We start from the raw sequence: 14329 nt of genomic DNA on the forward strand, positions 1-14329 counted from the left end.
GGCTTAAGTAGACGGTGGGTGGAGTCTACGTATTTGTGGATTGTTATGAGTCTAAACGCTAGAAATGTTTCAAAACCGACGTGCTGTGCTGCGATCCACAAATGTGCAAGACCAGATCCACAAATGCAGAGGAAGCAATCCACAAATGCACAGGAAGCGATTCACAAATGAATGCAACTTATGCAAGGCAGAGTTGTGTGTTTTTGACATGTGTGGATTTTTTTGTTACTCACAAATGTCATTGTATTTACTTGTGAATCTAATTCATTTTTGTGAAACTCGTATATTGATTTGTGAAATTATTTATTTTTTGTGAATCACTTAACATTCATTTGTGCATAACAATATATTTGTTTGGAATAATGCAACAATATTACCCCCATACGATGGCATCCCCTGTTGTAGGAGGACCGAGCTTACGACAGTAGTTGAGGGCATTATTTTTTCCCAACTGTAGGGGGACCCCGAGAGCAAAAGTTGCCAAGTGCTGCTTTAATGGGGCAACAAACATTCAGGGCTACACATAGTTGAGGAAATGGTGGAAGAAATATCATTGGTCTGCATTAATAATGGACAGGGTACAAGAATAGATGTGAACAGGGGTAATACTTCATGTTTGGATATCACTTTGGTGTCAGATAATTTAGTTAAAATATGTGATTGGTATGTCAGGAATGATACTACTATAGGAAGTGACCTCTTCCCAATTCTCACTATAATAAATACAAATGTATGTATATAAGAAGAAAGTACAATAAACAGATGGTGTTTTGAGAAAGCAGACTGGGAACATTTTAGGGCATACTGTGAGAAGTCAGTCAAATTGGTTACGTTAGAAGGAGACATAGAGGAATCCACAAAGCAAATTACTGAACACATTTTAAATGCAGCAATTTTGAGCATTCCAAAAAGAACAACAAATAGTAGGAAGAAAGTAGTTCCTTGGGGGAATGAGGAACGTTGTAGAGCAGTAAAAGAGCGAAACCAGGCGTTTAGAATATTGAAGAAGAATCTGTCACAAGAGAATGTTATGGAATATTAAAGGACAAGAGCAGTGGCATGTAGAATAATTTAATATACTAAAAATAGTAATCAGAGAGAGTTCTGTTCCACCATTGGTAGAGGAGTAGAGTTAGGGGATATGGTCTATGTTTAAGAGAATGCGTGGAAAAAGGAAAGCTGTTAAAATTCCAGGTCTGATTGATGGTGGAAATATGGTAGTGTCTGACAAAGAAAAGGCAGCGGTGTTAGGTCGGGCTTTTGTGGCAGTGCACAGTGGTGATCACCTTACTGATTCTCATAAGTGTGACCGGTCTTCACTCTGCGTTGTGTAGGGTGGTAAATGAACGAGACTGGTCAACGGGAATCACTCATGCCATATTTTATTTTGCCTGCATGAATAAAATGAAATTTTATCAAGCTGGAATCTGTGGCCTTCTTTCACAAGTTGCCTCTCTTCAGTCGCATTTACCGCGAACTCAACTACATTTAACACTTAATTTCTCTCACATAATGAAATCAATAGTGCTAACATATTTCATAAAAAAAGAAAGCATTTGACATGAATTTAACAATAACAAGAACATGAGTGAAAACATACCTGCATGAATAAAATGAAATTTTATCAAGCTGGAATCTGTGGCCTTCTTTCACAAGTTGCCTGTTAGTGAAAGGCATTATTTTAGCCACAGATTAGCCTGCTTGTGCTTAATGAATACTCTCCAAAAATACTTGCTTTACATCACTCACACAAACTTCATATATGTCTGAATAATATTAAAGTGCATTTAAGAACGAAACTGCATATTTTACTTCAGTAAACAAAGCTCATATAAAACTTTTTATACGGAGCTTCAGTACAACTCACCTCTCTTCAGTCGCATTTACCGCGAACTGAAGGAGAGCGGGCGGAACCGGAACAAGAGTCTTAAAGGGGCCACGCGCCTTATTTAACAAAACACCAAATCACTGAAAAATGGACATATAACAATAGAAACATGACATCTCTTTCAAAATAATTCAATATTAAAAGAATAAATGAAATGAAATATTAAAAGAATACTTTTCAGAATACAAAAAAATATAAATGTAAAATAATTGACAAACGGAGAGATTTTGAGTGAAATTAAATAAATATTACACCCGTTACATAAGCAACATAAAGACCTTGCACTCAGAGGGAATAAGAATATAAAGCTGAAAAGGGAGGATGGTTTATCATCATTGGATGTGGATTTTACAATGTCTGAACTTAATATAGCTTTGATAGACACTGGACACACAGCACCAGGACAAGATCAGTTATGTTATGCCATGTTCCGACAGTTACCAATCGAACCTTTAAAATTAGTGCTAAGACTTTTCAATAAAATATGGAGGGATGGAAAGATACAGAGTAGTTGGAAAAGTGCAGTTATATTACCATTTAACAAACCTGGTAAAGACCCAACTAATCCTGGGAACTATAGGCCTATAGCCCTGACATCTCCCTTATGCAAATGGTGGAGAGGATTATAAGTCGAAGATTATCGCATATACTAGAACAGAGAGGGTTACTGACCAATATTCAAAGTGGATTTCGAAAAGGACACTCAACAACAGATGCTCTAGTTAGCGTCAGTAATGAGGTGGAAAAGGCATTGAAAATGGAAGAGCTGATGATAATAGCATATTTTGACATTGAGAAGGCATATGATACTATGTGGAGGGAAGGACTACTTATTAAATTAAGTAGAATGGGGTTTGGCGGAAGGATGTATAATTGGAGAATGGATTTTTTAACAAACCGGAAAATTAGGGTGAAAGTTGGATCAGAGGTATCAACGGAGTTTAGTGTGAACAATGGTATTCCCCAGGGGAGTGCAATCAGTCCTGTGTTGTTTAACATTATAATAAATGATATGTTTTTAAATGTAGATGAACACAATTTAAATCAGCGTTATATGCAGATGATGGGGCCATATGGATGAGAGGAAGAAATGTGGCATACGTGTTAGAGAACATAAGGAAAGCAGTAGGGAAAGTAGAGAGTGGGGGTTTAAAATATCAACAAGCAAATCCTGTTACATGATGTTAACAAACAAACGAAAGTGTCATATTGAAAAGATTACATTATATAAGCAGCCAATGGAGAAAGTAAATTCATTTAAATATCTGGGGTTGTGGTTCGATAGTAAGTATACATGGAAAACACACAAAGCAACTAGAATCTAAATGTAAAAAAGTTATTAATTTACTGAGAGCTGTGGCTGGATGTGATTGGGGTGCAGACAGACATTCACTAATTGACATATATAGAGCATGCATGAGGTCACCAATAAACTATGGTTGTATAGTTTATGGTACAGCAGCAAAAACATCATTGGAAAAAATGAAAAGATTACAGTACAGGGCATTACGTGTATCCACTGGAGCTATTAAGACAACACCCATTAACAAAATACTTATAGAAACAGGAGAGACTCTGAAGTTAAGAAGAGGAAAAACTTGCACTAGCATATTGAATCAAATTGAAAGGAAGTCGGAAAGAAAATCTTACAAAAGAAATAATACAGGATTGCTGGGAATATACCAAGTTTCAGGGAAGGGGATTTGGATGGATGGGAGATAAAAGAGTGAAAGAATATGGAATGGGAGATTTAGAGTTCACCAAACCCAACCCAGTTAGTAATATTCCACCATGTTTTTTTACAAAGGTAAAGATAGATTTTAGTATACTGGAAAAGAAAAGAGAATGGATAATGGAGGAAATGGGAGTTAAGACAAACAGTTATCTTAAAAATAATTATTATAATTATCTCAAAATGTATACAAATGGATCCAAAAGTAAACATGAATGTGTGGGAGTTGGAATACATATTCCAGATTTTAAAATAAATTTCTCCAAAAGACTATCTAATTATCTATCAGTATATACAGCAGAAATCGTGGCAGTCATTATTGCGTTACGGTGGCTTGACTCCTTAGCTGTCATTAAAAGTATACAGTCCATGGCATCTGTCAGAGAGGATTTACTTATAGAACTGCATCACAATTTATATAGATTACACCAGGGTGGCACAGATGTACAGTTTTGTTGGGTGCCAGCACATGAGGGAGTGAAAGGGAATGAGAGTACAGACAAACTAGCAAAAGAGGCATTACAAAAGGAAATAACAGTTCCAATTCCACTTGGAAAAGGAGAAGGAAAAGTAGTTCAAATGAAGATGTGTTGCAGTCGCAGTCCTCTCTGGTGGTATATAACGTTAATAGTTTTGTATGAGGTACAGAGCAGAATGTTAGCTATTAATCAATGAAAATATTAATCCGGCTTCTCTCCGTGAAGTTGTGCGCTTCACATTTCAAATACAAATCGACTGAAACACGACATGTCAAAAATCTGTGACGAAGCAGGCGAGAGCCAATGAGCGTTCGATGCCACTGCCGTAAATCATGTCGTAACGCTTCATGAGGGTGTGTTTTTTACATTTGAATTTACGAGCGCGAGATTTGATGTTTGCCGTCGCGCTACTGAGAGGAGATGAAGATCACCGGGCTCAATTTTAGATTTGTTTCTCGCAAACATATGGATTCTAACGATTTGGATTACAGCAAACGAATAAAGTGTTGCGTTTTGTGAATTGATGTTGTGTTTTGGTGTATATTGTGATCGCCAGTTGCTGAATAGGAGAAAATGCCTTTTTATGTCTGACAGCAAACAACAAGCTAAATACTACAAAATGGTTGGCAAGAATGTTATTCATCTGACGGTTTTAAATTTCAGTCTTCTTTTAACATTATCTAGTCACCCGAAATGAGTTTGTAGTGATGTCACGAGAGCAAAATGCTATTTTACATTTCTGTTATTTTATATTAGGTTGATTAACTTAGTAAAATGCATTTAATAAATGTGACTGAAAACATGTGTTGATGTGACTATTGGATATAAAATAAACAATATTAATGCCACGATTTATGGGAGCCGGTGGCTGGCTGCTTACACGTTAACAGATACGTCGATAATTTACATTTTAGTGCTGTCAATACGTCAATATTGTACATTTTAGTGCTGTTAATAAGTCAGTATTGTACGTTTTATTGTGTGTGAAAACGTTAGTAAATGTACGTGTAGTAGAATCACACTTTACGTAAAAATACTCACGTATTTTCATGAGATCACGTTGCAGCATGGCAGAAATGGTGGGAGGATGACAAGAAAGAAAGGGGATATCACAAAATACAAAAGTCTGTAAGTATTAAAAGTTATAGGGAAAGGAACAGACGGGAAGAAATTATAATGACAAGACTGAGAGTAGATCACACAGGATTAAACGGCACGTTGTTTTTAATGGGGAAAAGGAATAATGAAAATTGTGAGAATTAATAAAGAAAATGTTGAACATGTCATTTTGCAATGTATATTATATGAGGTAGAAAGACAGGTGTTGCAAGAAAGGGTTCAGGAAGCAGGAAGGGAGTGGAATATGATGGGGATACCGGGAACAGAAGGGGAGGGAGAGGGGATAAGAATCACTAGCAAGGCAATAAAATTCATTAAAGACACAGGGTTGATTAACAGAATTTAATATAACACCTTTTTTTTGTTGTTGATTAAATAGCATGATGTTACACACTCCTGTACAGTAGGTGGTTATTTCTCAACTGTGCGATAGAGTTATGTGCATTGGTTATGACGCAATCGTTAGCCTATTTTTACAAAAACAGCTTCTACGGGGCGATAGTGTAAGATACAAGGTAATGGAGCCTTTTATACATTGTCGTGTTTCTTTATAAATAAATAATGGACAAATGGAGTCTTGAAACGTCTCAGATGTAAAGTTATTCACTAAAAGATCATACATGCAGCAGACTGGATATGAATATGAAATATAATTTTTTTTGATGTAGTTCCTATTCAGATCTTTTTATTGATAACATAAAATCCATACTTTATCACTTATTCTCTTTTGTATGACCTGTTGCAGACAAATAATCGATGATGTGTGTAGTGCAGCTCAGGGGCGGAGCCAGACGATGTAAACATTCGGGGCTTAGCCCAAACCTAGGGGGGTCCGGGGGTATACTCCCCCGGGGAGATTTTTTTCCATTTACATCAGCTAAATGCACTATTTTTCAGGCTGTTTGAGATAATAGAATGCCTAAAAATCTATATACTATCTGGGAAAATAAGTTAGTAAAAAAAAAAAAAATTCACACAGTAGAGCCTACAACCTGTTTGGTATTTAACTGTTCTCCAGCTGTAGTGAATCCAAAACACCAAACATGATAAGGATGACTCATTTTAACCCCTGGCAAATAAAAAAGGCAACCATTATCTGACTATTTTTAAGTTAGCCTGCATACGTGAAATTGGAATTTAGTGTAAACATCGTTATTAATCTTTAGAGTTCAGTTTGGTTTACTTTGTGCTTAGCTGACAGATTTGATACATCAGAATCCATGACCAATCAGATGTTGTTTTCGGCTGCAAACTTTCGCGGTTGGTTAGTTCTACAAAGGAAATGCCCATATTTGGATTAGACAGCGCTGTGTGTGAGACTGAGAGATTTATAATGATACCAGGCATGACATGTTTCTGTGAATGGAGACTGCACGGGAGCTCGCGTTAGAATAACTTTGGATGATTTCAGGTAGAAATCTAAAGGCGCACGGTGACAAAATATAAGGAAATAACACCCTTAAATGTGTAATGTTGCCTTTTTTATTGTGACATGAAAGCTTATATGTTAAGGGAGTAAACTGGCCCAAAATCTCAAAATTGACTTTGTTTTCACCTGTCGTGTCTCGCCTTAATAAGTAAAACCTAACGTTAATCTTCAACGTAACTCTAGCTAGCCAGCAGTACAGTCATTTAACTCAAGTGTTACAACAGCGGATTCACAAACCTGTAACACTTTCGTCTGACGCAGAATCTCTCTCTGGCCGGTGAGGTTTAGTGTTCCTTTTAAAAAAAATGTGTAGTGTCCATGTTAACTATAGTTAACTACTACTCCGGTGAAATACAAAAGCCCGCCAATCCCTGATGACAACGACGAAGAAGAGGATGTATATTCTTCTTCGTTAGTTTTTATTGGCAGTTGGCATTGGCAAACAAGCTGGGGATTTTGCGACAGTCTATGTGTGCGACGCACTATGCATTGCCGACCGCCACACACACGGTAAAGGAGCTTTTGTTTCATTTTTTGCCGCTCTAGTCTGAAAGACTGAGAGGAAATGAAACAAAATGATTTTTTTTTTTTTTTTACTAAAAGATTCGGGGCTTTTGACAAAACATTCGGGGCTTAATCCCCATTAGCCACCCCCCCCCCCCCCCGCTCCGCCCCTGGCACAGCTGAACTCTGACTCTTGAGGATCTGAATCTGTTCTTGTTCTCCTGCAGATCTAAAGCCGAAGCCTGAACTCACATCAGATCCTGCAGGAGCTGCACTGACAGGAAACACAGTGACTTTGACCTGTGGCATGGATCCGTCCACTGGACACTGGGACTTTTACTGGTACAAACACACACTGAACCCTGAGACAGAGAAGACAGAAACAAACCCCTACAGCCTGAAGATTGATTCAGTGTCTGATGGAGGCCAGTACTGGTGTAGAGCTGGAAGAGGGAAACCAGTCTATTACACACAATACAGTGATGCACTGTGGGTAAATGTTACAGGTGAGAGAGAATGTGTGTGTGATGCAACATATACAGATCAGAGACCATATCTACACAACGTCTAAAACTATAAATGCAATAATCTGTGTTTGGACAGTGTTTCCTAAAGCTGTGGTGACGGTACGACCTGATGAACGAGTGTTTAGAGGAGAAACAGTCACTCTCAGATGTGATATAAAGTGGGGAGGAGACACTGAGTGGACATTCAGATGGGAAATAGAGGAAAACAACAGCTGGTATAAAAACTCTGTCAGCCGAACCTCAACACAAGAGTTGATCATCAGCGGAGTTGAAGTCTTTCACAGCGGTAAATACACCTGTACAGGACAGATGAAGACTCAACGCTCTCAGCGCAGTGATGCTGTTACACTGACTGTATCAGGTGAGTTTGTGTTTGTTGTGATCCGCTTCTCCATCAGTTTCTCTACGGCTCTGTAACTCATGATGTTTTGTTCAGCTGAAGCTCAGGCAGTCGTGCGAGTGTTTCCACAGCCGTGGCTGACTGAAGGAGAATCAGCGACTCTGATCTGTGAGGTTTCAGACTCCTCTACAGGCTGGACGTTCAGCTGGTTCAGAGATCATGATCATCTGTCAGACAGCAGCAGAGGAGCTGGAGGATCTTACACTCTCAGTCCTGCGTCTCTACAGCACACAGGAGTTTATACGTGCAGAGCAGAGAGAGGACAACCAGCCTATCACACACACACCAGCAGCACACAGCTACTGTGGGTCACCGGTGAGGATTTGTGTTTGTGCTCGTCCGTATTTCTGTTTGATTGCAGTCTCTGTGTGTCAGTTTAGATTGAGATTTTGCTCTTTTCAGGAGTTTCTGCTTCAGTGTCTCTGGTCATCAAACCCAGCAGAAGTCAACACTTCTCATCTGAGTCTCTCGCTCTGAGCTGTGAGGATCAGAGTAACTCTGCTGGATGGACAGTGAGAAGATACACAGACAAAGGCACACACACTTGTTCAAATCAAACAGGATCTTCATGTGTAATGGACTCTCTCAGCACATCTGACACTGGAGTGTACTGGTGTGAGTCTGAATCTGGAAAGAAACGCTGTCCTCGAAACATCACTGTACACGGTGAGTCCGGTTTATAATCACATCATCTGCACTCATTGTTAATTAATTTAATTAATTATTACTGTAAGCTTGTTGTGATCTGCTTCTCCATCAGTTTCTCTATGGCTCTGTATATAATCAGGGTACCTTCCGAATCTTTTGTTTTTTGATGTAATATTGAAATCAGAGGGGGAAAAAAAGCTTGATTTCCTGTTTTTACTTTAGGGTTGAAAACAAATAATCAGATTGATTATTAGAGGACTCGTGCACAGAAAACAGAGCAAACATTTTGACTTCATTTTCTTTTGAGCTTAAACGGACACGTGTGTAAGGTTTGGTTTCCCTGCTTAGAAAAAAGCTGAGATGAACCATCCTGCAATAAAACAATAAAACTCATTCATCTGGAGAGAAGATCTCAGAGAAGGAGAGTTGGACACCACCTTGCCCAAACTTCTCTCCCTACTGACTTCCCCCTGATTCAACACACAGAAAGTTCTCTAGGAATGTCTTTATTCCACATATAATGGATCTTGTGAATTCTATTGTTTTTTCCCTTTCATGTTTGGTATAATTTTAAATGCCTCAGTGTGATTGGTAAAATGGTCTCAACTTCACTGTAGTCACTGGTAGGATAAGGACGATTGAAATTTATGAGAACTCTGTTCTCTTTTTTGAGTGGTCTCTTTAGATATCTGATCTTCTCCGCCGGAACCAGGTGTGCATGTAGTAAACATTTACAACCCTTTGTTCTGGTCTGGGTATTTAAGGAAGAGTAGCAGAGTTGCCATTTGGGAACATTCTCTAGCCAGAGCCCCCATAGGGTGCTGTGTCGGTGTCTTCTCTCTCACTGCCCTCATCGGTGGGGTGGCAGTGCCACTGGCAGGCCGCGTCTGCCCAGCACCCTTAGTGCAGGAGGGTAGTTCTGAGCCAAGGCTGAGCTGCGTACAGTGACTGATTTATATTTAAAGTCACAGTGTTGGCCCTTGGCCCCCCTGGTCCAGAAACATTGGCGACCCCTCTGTCTGCTCGTCGCCATGGGCATCAGTCCCACATGCCACCCATCCCAGTCAGCTGGGACGGGTCACCCAGATTTGGTCAGGAGCTGCTCTTCCCCGGAGGAGGGCCGGGTGGAGAATCATTGGAAAATTATGTTGTCTCACTGGTGTTAAAAACAGCCAGTGGTCCCCAAAATTCGAAAGAGCTGTTCCGATACGCTGGGTGCCAAGAGAGCGTGCTTTCGTGTGCTATGCTATAGTGTTATGTTCGATGCTTCCATGCCTTGTCACCCTCAGGCACTTCTCCAATCACCAGCAGGGGGTGCCGCCTGTGTTAGGATGCACACAAGCGGCCTCCCCACACTCGTGTGCCCCCTCAGCAGAAGCAGGTAAGTGTTGCCCAGCACGCCCAGACCCCACTACCATGCTGTCTGCTGCCTCGCTACCCCCCTGCAGGTACGTCCGTGGTGCCTTTGGTCCTGCTGGTTTGGTCGCTGGGGGCCTGGCTAACACCCAGCCTGTCCCGCTGACTCGTCCTTACTTTTAGACTTGGCTATGCGATTCAGTTCGCCCGGCATCCCTACAAGTTCAGGGGCATTCACTTCACTTCTGTGTCGAAGGAGATCGCCCCTGTGCTCCAGGTGCAGATCACAGTTCTACTGGCGAAGGACGCCATTAGAGCCGGTCCCTCCAGCTGATATGAAGACCGGCTTTTACAGCCCGTACTTTATTGTACCCAAGGCGGTGGGTTACGGCCAATCTTAGATCTGCGAATCTCGAACCAGTCCATTCATAAGCAGATTTTCAGAACGCTAATGCAGAAACGCATCTTCAGGTGCATCTGTCCCCAAGATCTCGATGACTGGCTGACCCTTGCCCAGTTGCGAGAGCAGTTGTGCAAACACAGGGATATGGTGCTCAGTCACACCAGCCAGTTAGGGCTTCAGGTCAACTGGAAAAAGAGCAAACTCTTCCCCACGCAGAGGATCTCTTTTCTCGGGATGGAGCTGGATTCGTTTGGCCTGACCGGGTACCTCACAGATGAGCGCATCCAGTCGGTTTTTAACTGCTTGAATTCGTTGAAACGTAGGACAGCGGTAGCACTGGAACATTTTCAGAGGCTCCAGGGGCATATGACATCCACAGCCGCAGTAATACAGTTCGGATTGCTTCATATGAGACCGCTTCAACGCTGGCTATACGACCGAGTATCGAGATGATTTGTACCGGGCACAGCAGTACAAATGCCCTATAGATGCCCTGTACCGGGCACAGCGGGCCCTTCTGTTTCTCAGTGACACCGAGATGCTGCTAAACCTTACACCCATTGTCGGACCCTTCATTTTTATGGGCAGCAGTGCCTCTAGAACAACTGTCCAGGCATGCTGTTGTCTCCACTGATGCCTCGTACACCGGCTGGGGTGCCACATACAACGGGTTCAAGTTCTGTGGACAGGACCTTAACTGCAATGGCATATCAATTGCCTAGAGTGTATAGCAATTCATCTTGCGCTGGGCAGCTTCAAAATGTCTCAACAGAATATAAGTACTTCGCTGCTACAGCTGTGCAGGTTCCTAACACATTTATTGCACATACATTTTATCTCTCTCATCAACCAACCAGACTAGCGAATGGATTTACTGCAAAGGCTTTGACAGATGGGCAATAAATAGCCTATAAATATAAAAATACTCTTTATCTCTGGCTTTAATGTTCAAAGTGTTATTTCAGGGTTTTGATATTTTCTTATGACTGAGAGAGAGCACCATATTATAATGGTTATATTTAGCATTATATTTATTTACCATTACCCCTAAATTAAAAATATTGACCTGGGCTAATCATTTTTTTTTTTTTAGTTTGTATGTGTGATATTTTGAATCGGCATCTCGAGTTGGCATCTCCTTCAAATAATGACATAAAATTCACATTTCAATAAAGTCCATCACCAAAACAGCAGCACCGTTGTGAGGAATAGCATGTATTATATACATGTATCATAAGCCAGTAATAACCTACATTTGTATAAACTTCTCTTTAAAAAAAATCTCACAATAGATTAGGCCTGATATAGGTATTCGGTTGCTGTAAAATACACTGATATGAAATAATGTAATATCTTTTCATATATGTCTTATCAAATATGTCCAAAATCCAGAATGCCTAAAACAAAAGTTATGATAGCTGCACATTTATCGATAGGGGAGAGTTGGGGCAGATGCAACGTTTCTTATTCCTTCAGTCAGGAATGAGTGAAGATACTCACACTAGATATGCTCATTTAGCCCCTCTACTTCTCTGGAAGAAAGCAGCCATGTTACCATTCTTTCTGAAAAAGAAACATTTTTAAGTTTTTGTTATACTGTCTGTTTGTGTGAAGCATTATAAAGTTAAATAATTTGAATCAGTGTTTTCTTAGCTTGTAAAATACATTTCTACCATGTGCTGCAGCTGTTGTGTCAAGCTAGCATAGCAAGTTTATCATGCTGGTGCAACTGTCTTCTATGGCAACTGTAGCGATAACGAGTCTCAGGGAATAATTTATTTAAATGGGACTCATATTCGTGAGTCTATAATATGACTCGCTGGTTGTACATTAGTTATTAACTTTATAACGGGACTTTTAATCCTGTTAATATCAAAGTCGATTTCAGTCATCCAGACTTTCCTCTCGTCTGGTGAGTGGAAAATGGGATTTCTTCATCGAGTATCAATCTTACAAACTCGAAGAAATATTCATCTGTTTGGTCAGGACAAATAATATTTCATAAGTTTGTACAATTTGTATTACTGAAATAGTAACACAAAAATCAAGCTTAATTTGTAGCTAAGATCTTACGTCATCAGTGACTTCAAATCCATGAGCAAGGCATTCACTTCAATGTAATTATTGGATTTTAATAGACACTGGAGTATACAAAACTACGATTTCACACAGGGTAAAACATACATATATGTGGGTAACAAAAGAAACAACATACAAGGAAAAATCAAACTTAACGAATAAAACAAAAGTAATATAGAATTGTACAAATTGGTTGGTGCTCTGCTAGGTGCAAACAGGACCAGTAGTGAAAAATGAAGACCAAGAGTCAGGAGTATAATTATTAATTAAAATAAAAATTTACTGAAGAATAGTTTGCAGTTCTAACAGCAGAAGCCAGCTTCAAGTCTTTCAAGGAGTTCGTAGGCTGCGCTCCCTCTCTCACCGTCTCGTTGCCTCGCCCTCTCGTACATACAATTGTCCCAACAGTTATACCATTTTCAAGGTCTATCCACGTCATTATTAGCCTGACAAGCCAGACCCACATCAAGATGTTTGGTCTGGAAACTCACCATTGACAGCTCAATCCGAGGGGTGGGATAAACGGTTGACTTTCCAACTGCCTCTGCACGCGATAGGATAGCGCTACACCAACCAGAGCAACGAAGGTGAAACAGAGCTTGTTGATAGATTAAACATTCACCGTATCCGGTCAGCAAAACTCTGAACACATCTTCCCTATTTAAGAATGACTTCAGTGCCGTTCTTTGTTCTTTGTTCGTTTGTTTCTCAGAGAAAAGTCTTCCAGAGTCGTGGTCAAAGCTGATTCGAAAGAGCGCCGCCGTTCGCCAGTTTCTGTGTTTACTAGAAGCATGCAAGCGCAACTCGGCCGTCGTCATTATGGCCCCGCCCACCTACTCTATACACGATGTGATTGGCCCGACAAGAGTTTGGCGATTACAGCTCAGAAGGGTATTGAGAGTTGCTAGACGACACTTGCGGGCAGATTAGATTTGCTGCCGCTATGGTGCGTCTAGATTTCTAGGCTACGTCATTACTGCAATGTGGATGGTTCTGATTGGTTCTGAGAAAATGCACAGTCTTGGTAAATTTCCACATGTCAGATAGGAGCACATATCGCCAAATTAGGTAGACAAGTCGTCGCTCCATAACCAGTATTACATCACAGTGACCTCATAGGCCACAGAAAAGCGTCTTTGCACACACACACACACACACACACACACACACACACACACACAAACTCCAGAGAATTACGGTTTCCTCCAAGGTTGAGAACATCTTAACTAATTATAAACAAAACATTTCTCTAAAACATGCTGATAACGTGCCTTCTCTCAGTGAGAGCTGAGAGGTACAGACAATAGTACAGGCAATATTCATCTTGACCCTTTAGTGTTTCAGTAAAAGGAAATATAAAATGTATATTTTTATACACTATTATGATCCCATCTTTAAAGTTCCAGTGAACCGGAAGTTGCAGCTGATTTCATTTCAGTGCTGTGACGCATTTCCAGTGAAACGCGATATTCAAACCTAAGCCGTCAGACTGACATCAGAAAGGGAACGCCATTCCAGGCCGGAAGTTACTGTTCAGATTTTGATTAAAGGGGGGGTGAAACACTCCGTTTCAGTCAATCTCATGTCAATCTTGAGTACCTATAGAGTAGTATTGCATCCATCATATCTCCAAAAAGTCTTTAGTTTTATTATATTTATAAAAGAAATATGGGCTGTACCGAGTCTTTCCGGAAAAAACAGAGCGCCTGGAGGCGTATCGTGTGGGCGGAGCCAAAGAATGACGAATACGCTGTTGGAAACTCAG

General features: G+C 40.3%; 1 protein-coding gene across 1 annotated transcript in view; it reads left to right on the forward strand.

Moving 5' to 3' along the window:
- The window catches only part of LOC137071707 (Fc receptor-like protein 5), a 173284-nt gene that overhangs the window by 126316 nt on the left and 32639 nt on the right, over positions 1-14329 (forward strand). The window contains exons 8-11 of the mRNA XM_067439929.1: positions 7379-7657; positions 7755-8039; positions 8115-8393; positions 8481-8744. Coding sequence (XP_067296030.1) covers positions 7379-7657; positions 7755-8039; positions 8115-8393; positions 8481-8744 — 1107 coding nt within the window. The remainder of the gene's footprint in view (positions 1-7378; positions 7658-7754; positions 8040-8114; positions 8394-8480; positions 8745-14329) is intronic.

This window comes from Pseudorasbora parva, chromosome 1 (genome assembly GCF_024679245.1).
Source record: "Pseudorasbora parva isolate DD20220531a chromosome 1, ASM2467924v1, whole genome shotgun sequence".
Lineage (NCBI taxonomy): Eukaryota > Metazoa > Chordata > Actinopteri > Cypriniformes > Gobionidae > Pseudorasbora > Pseudorasbora parva.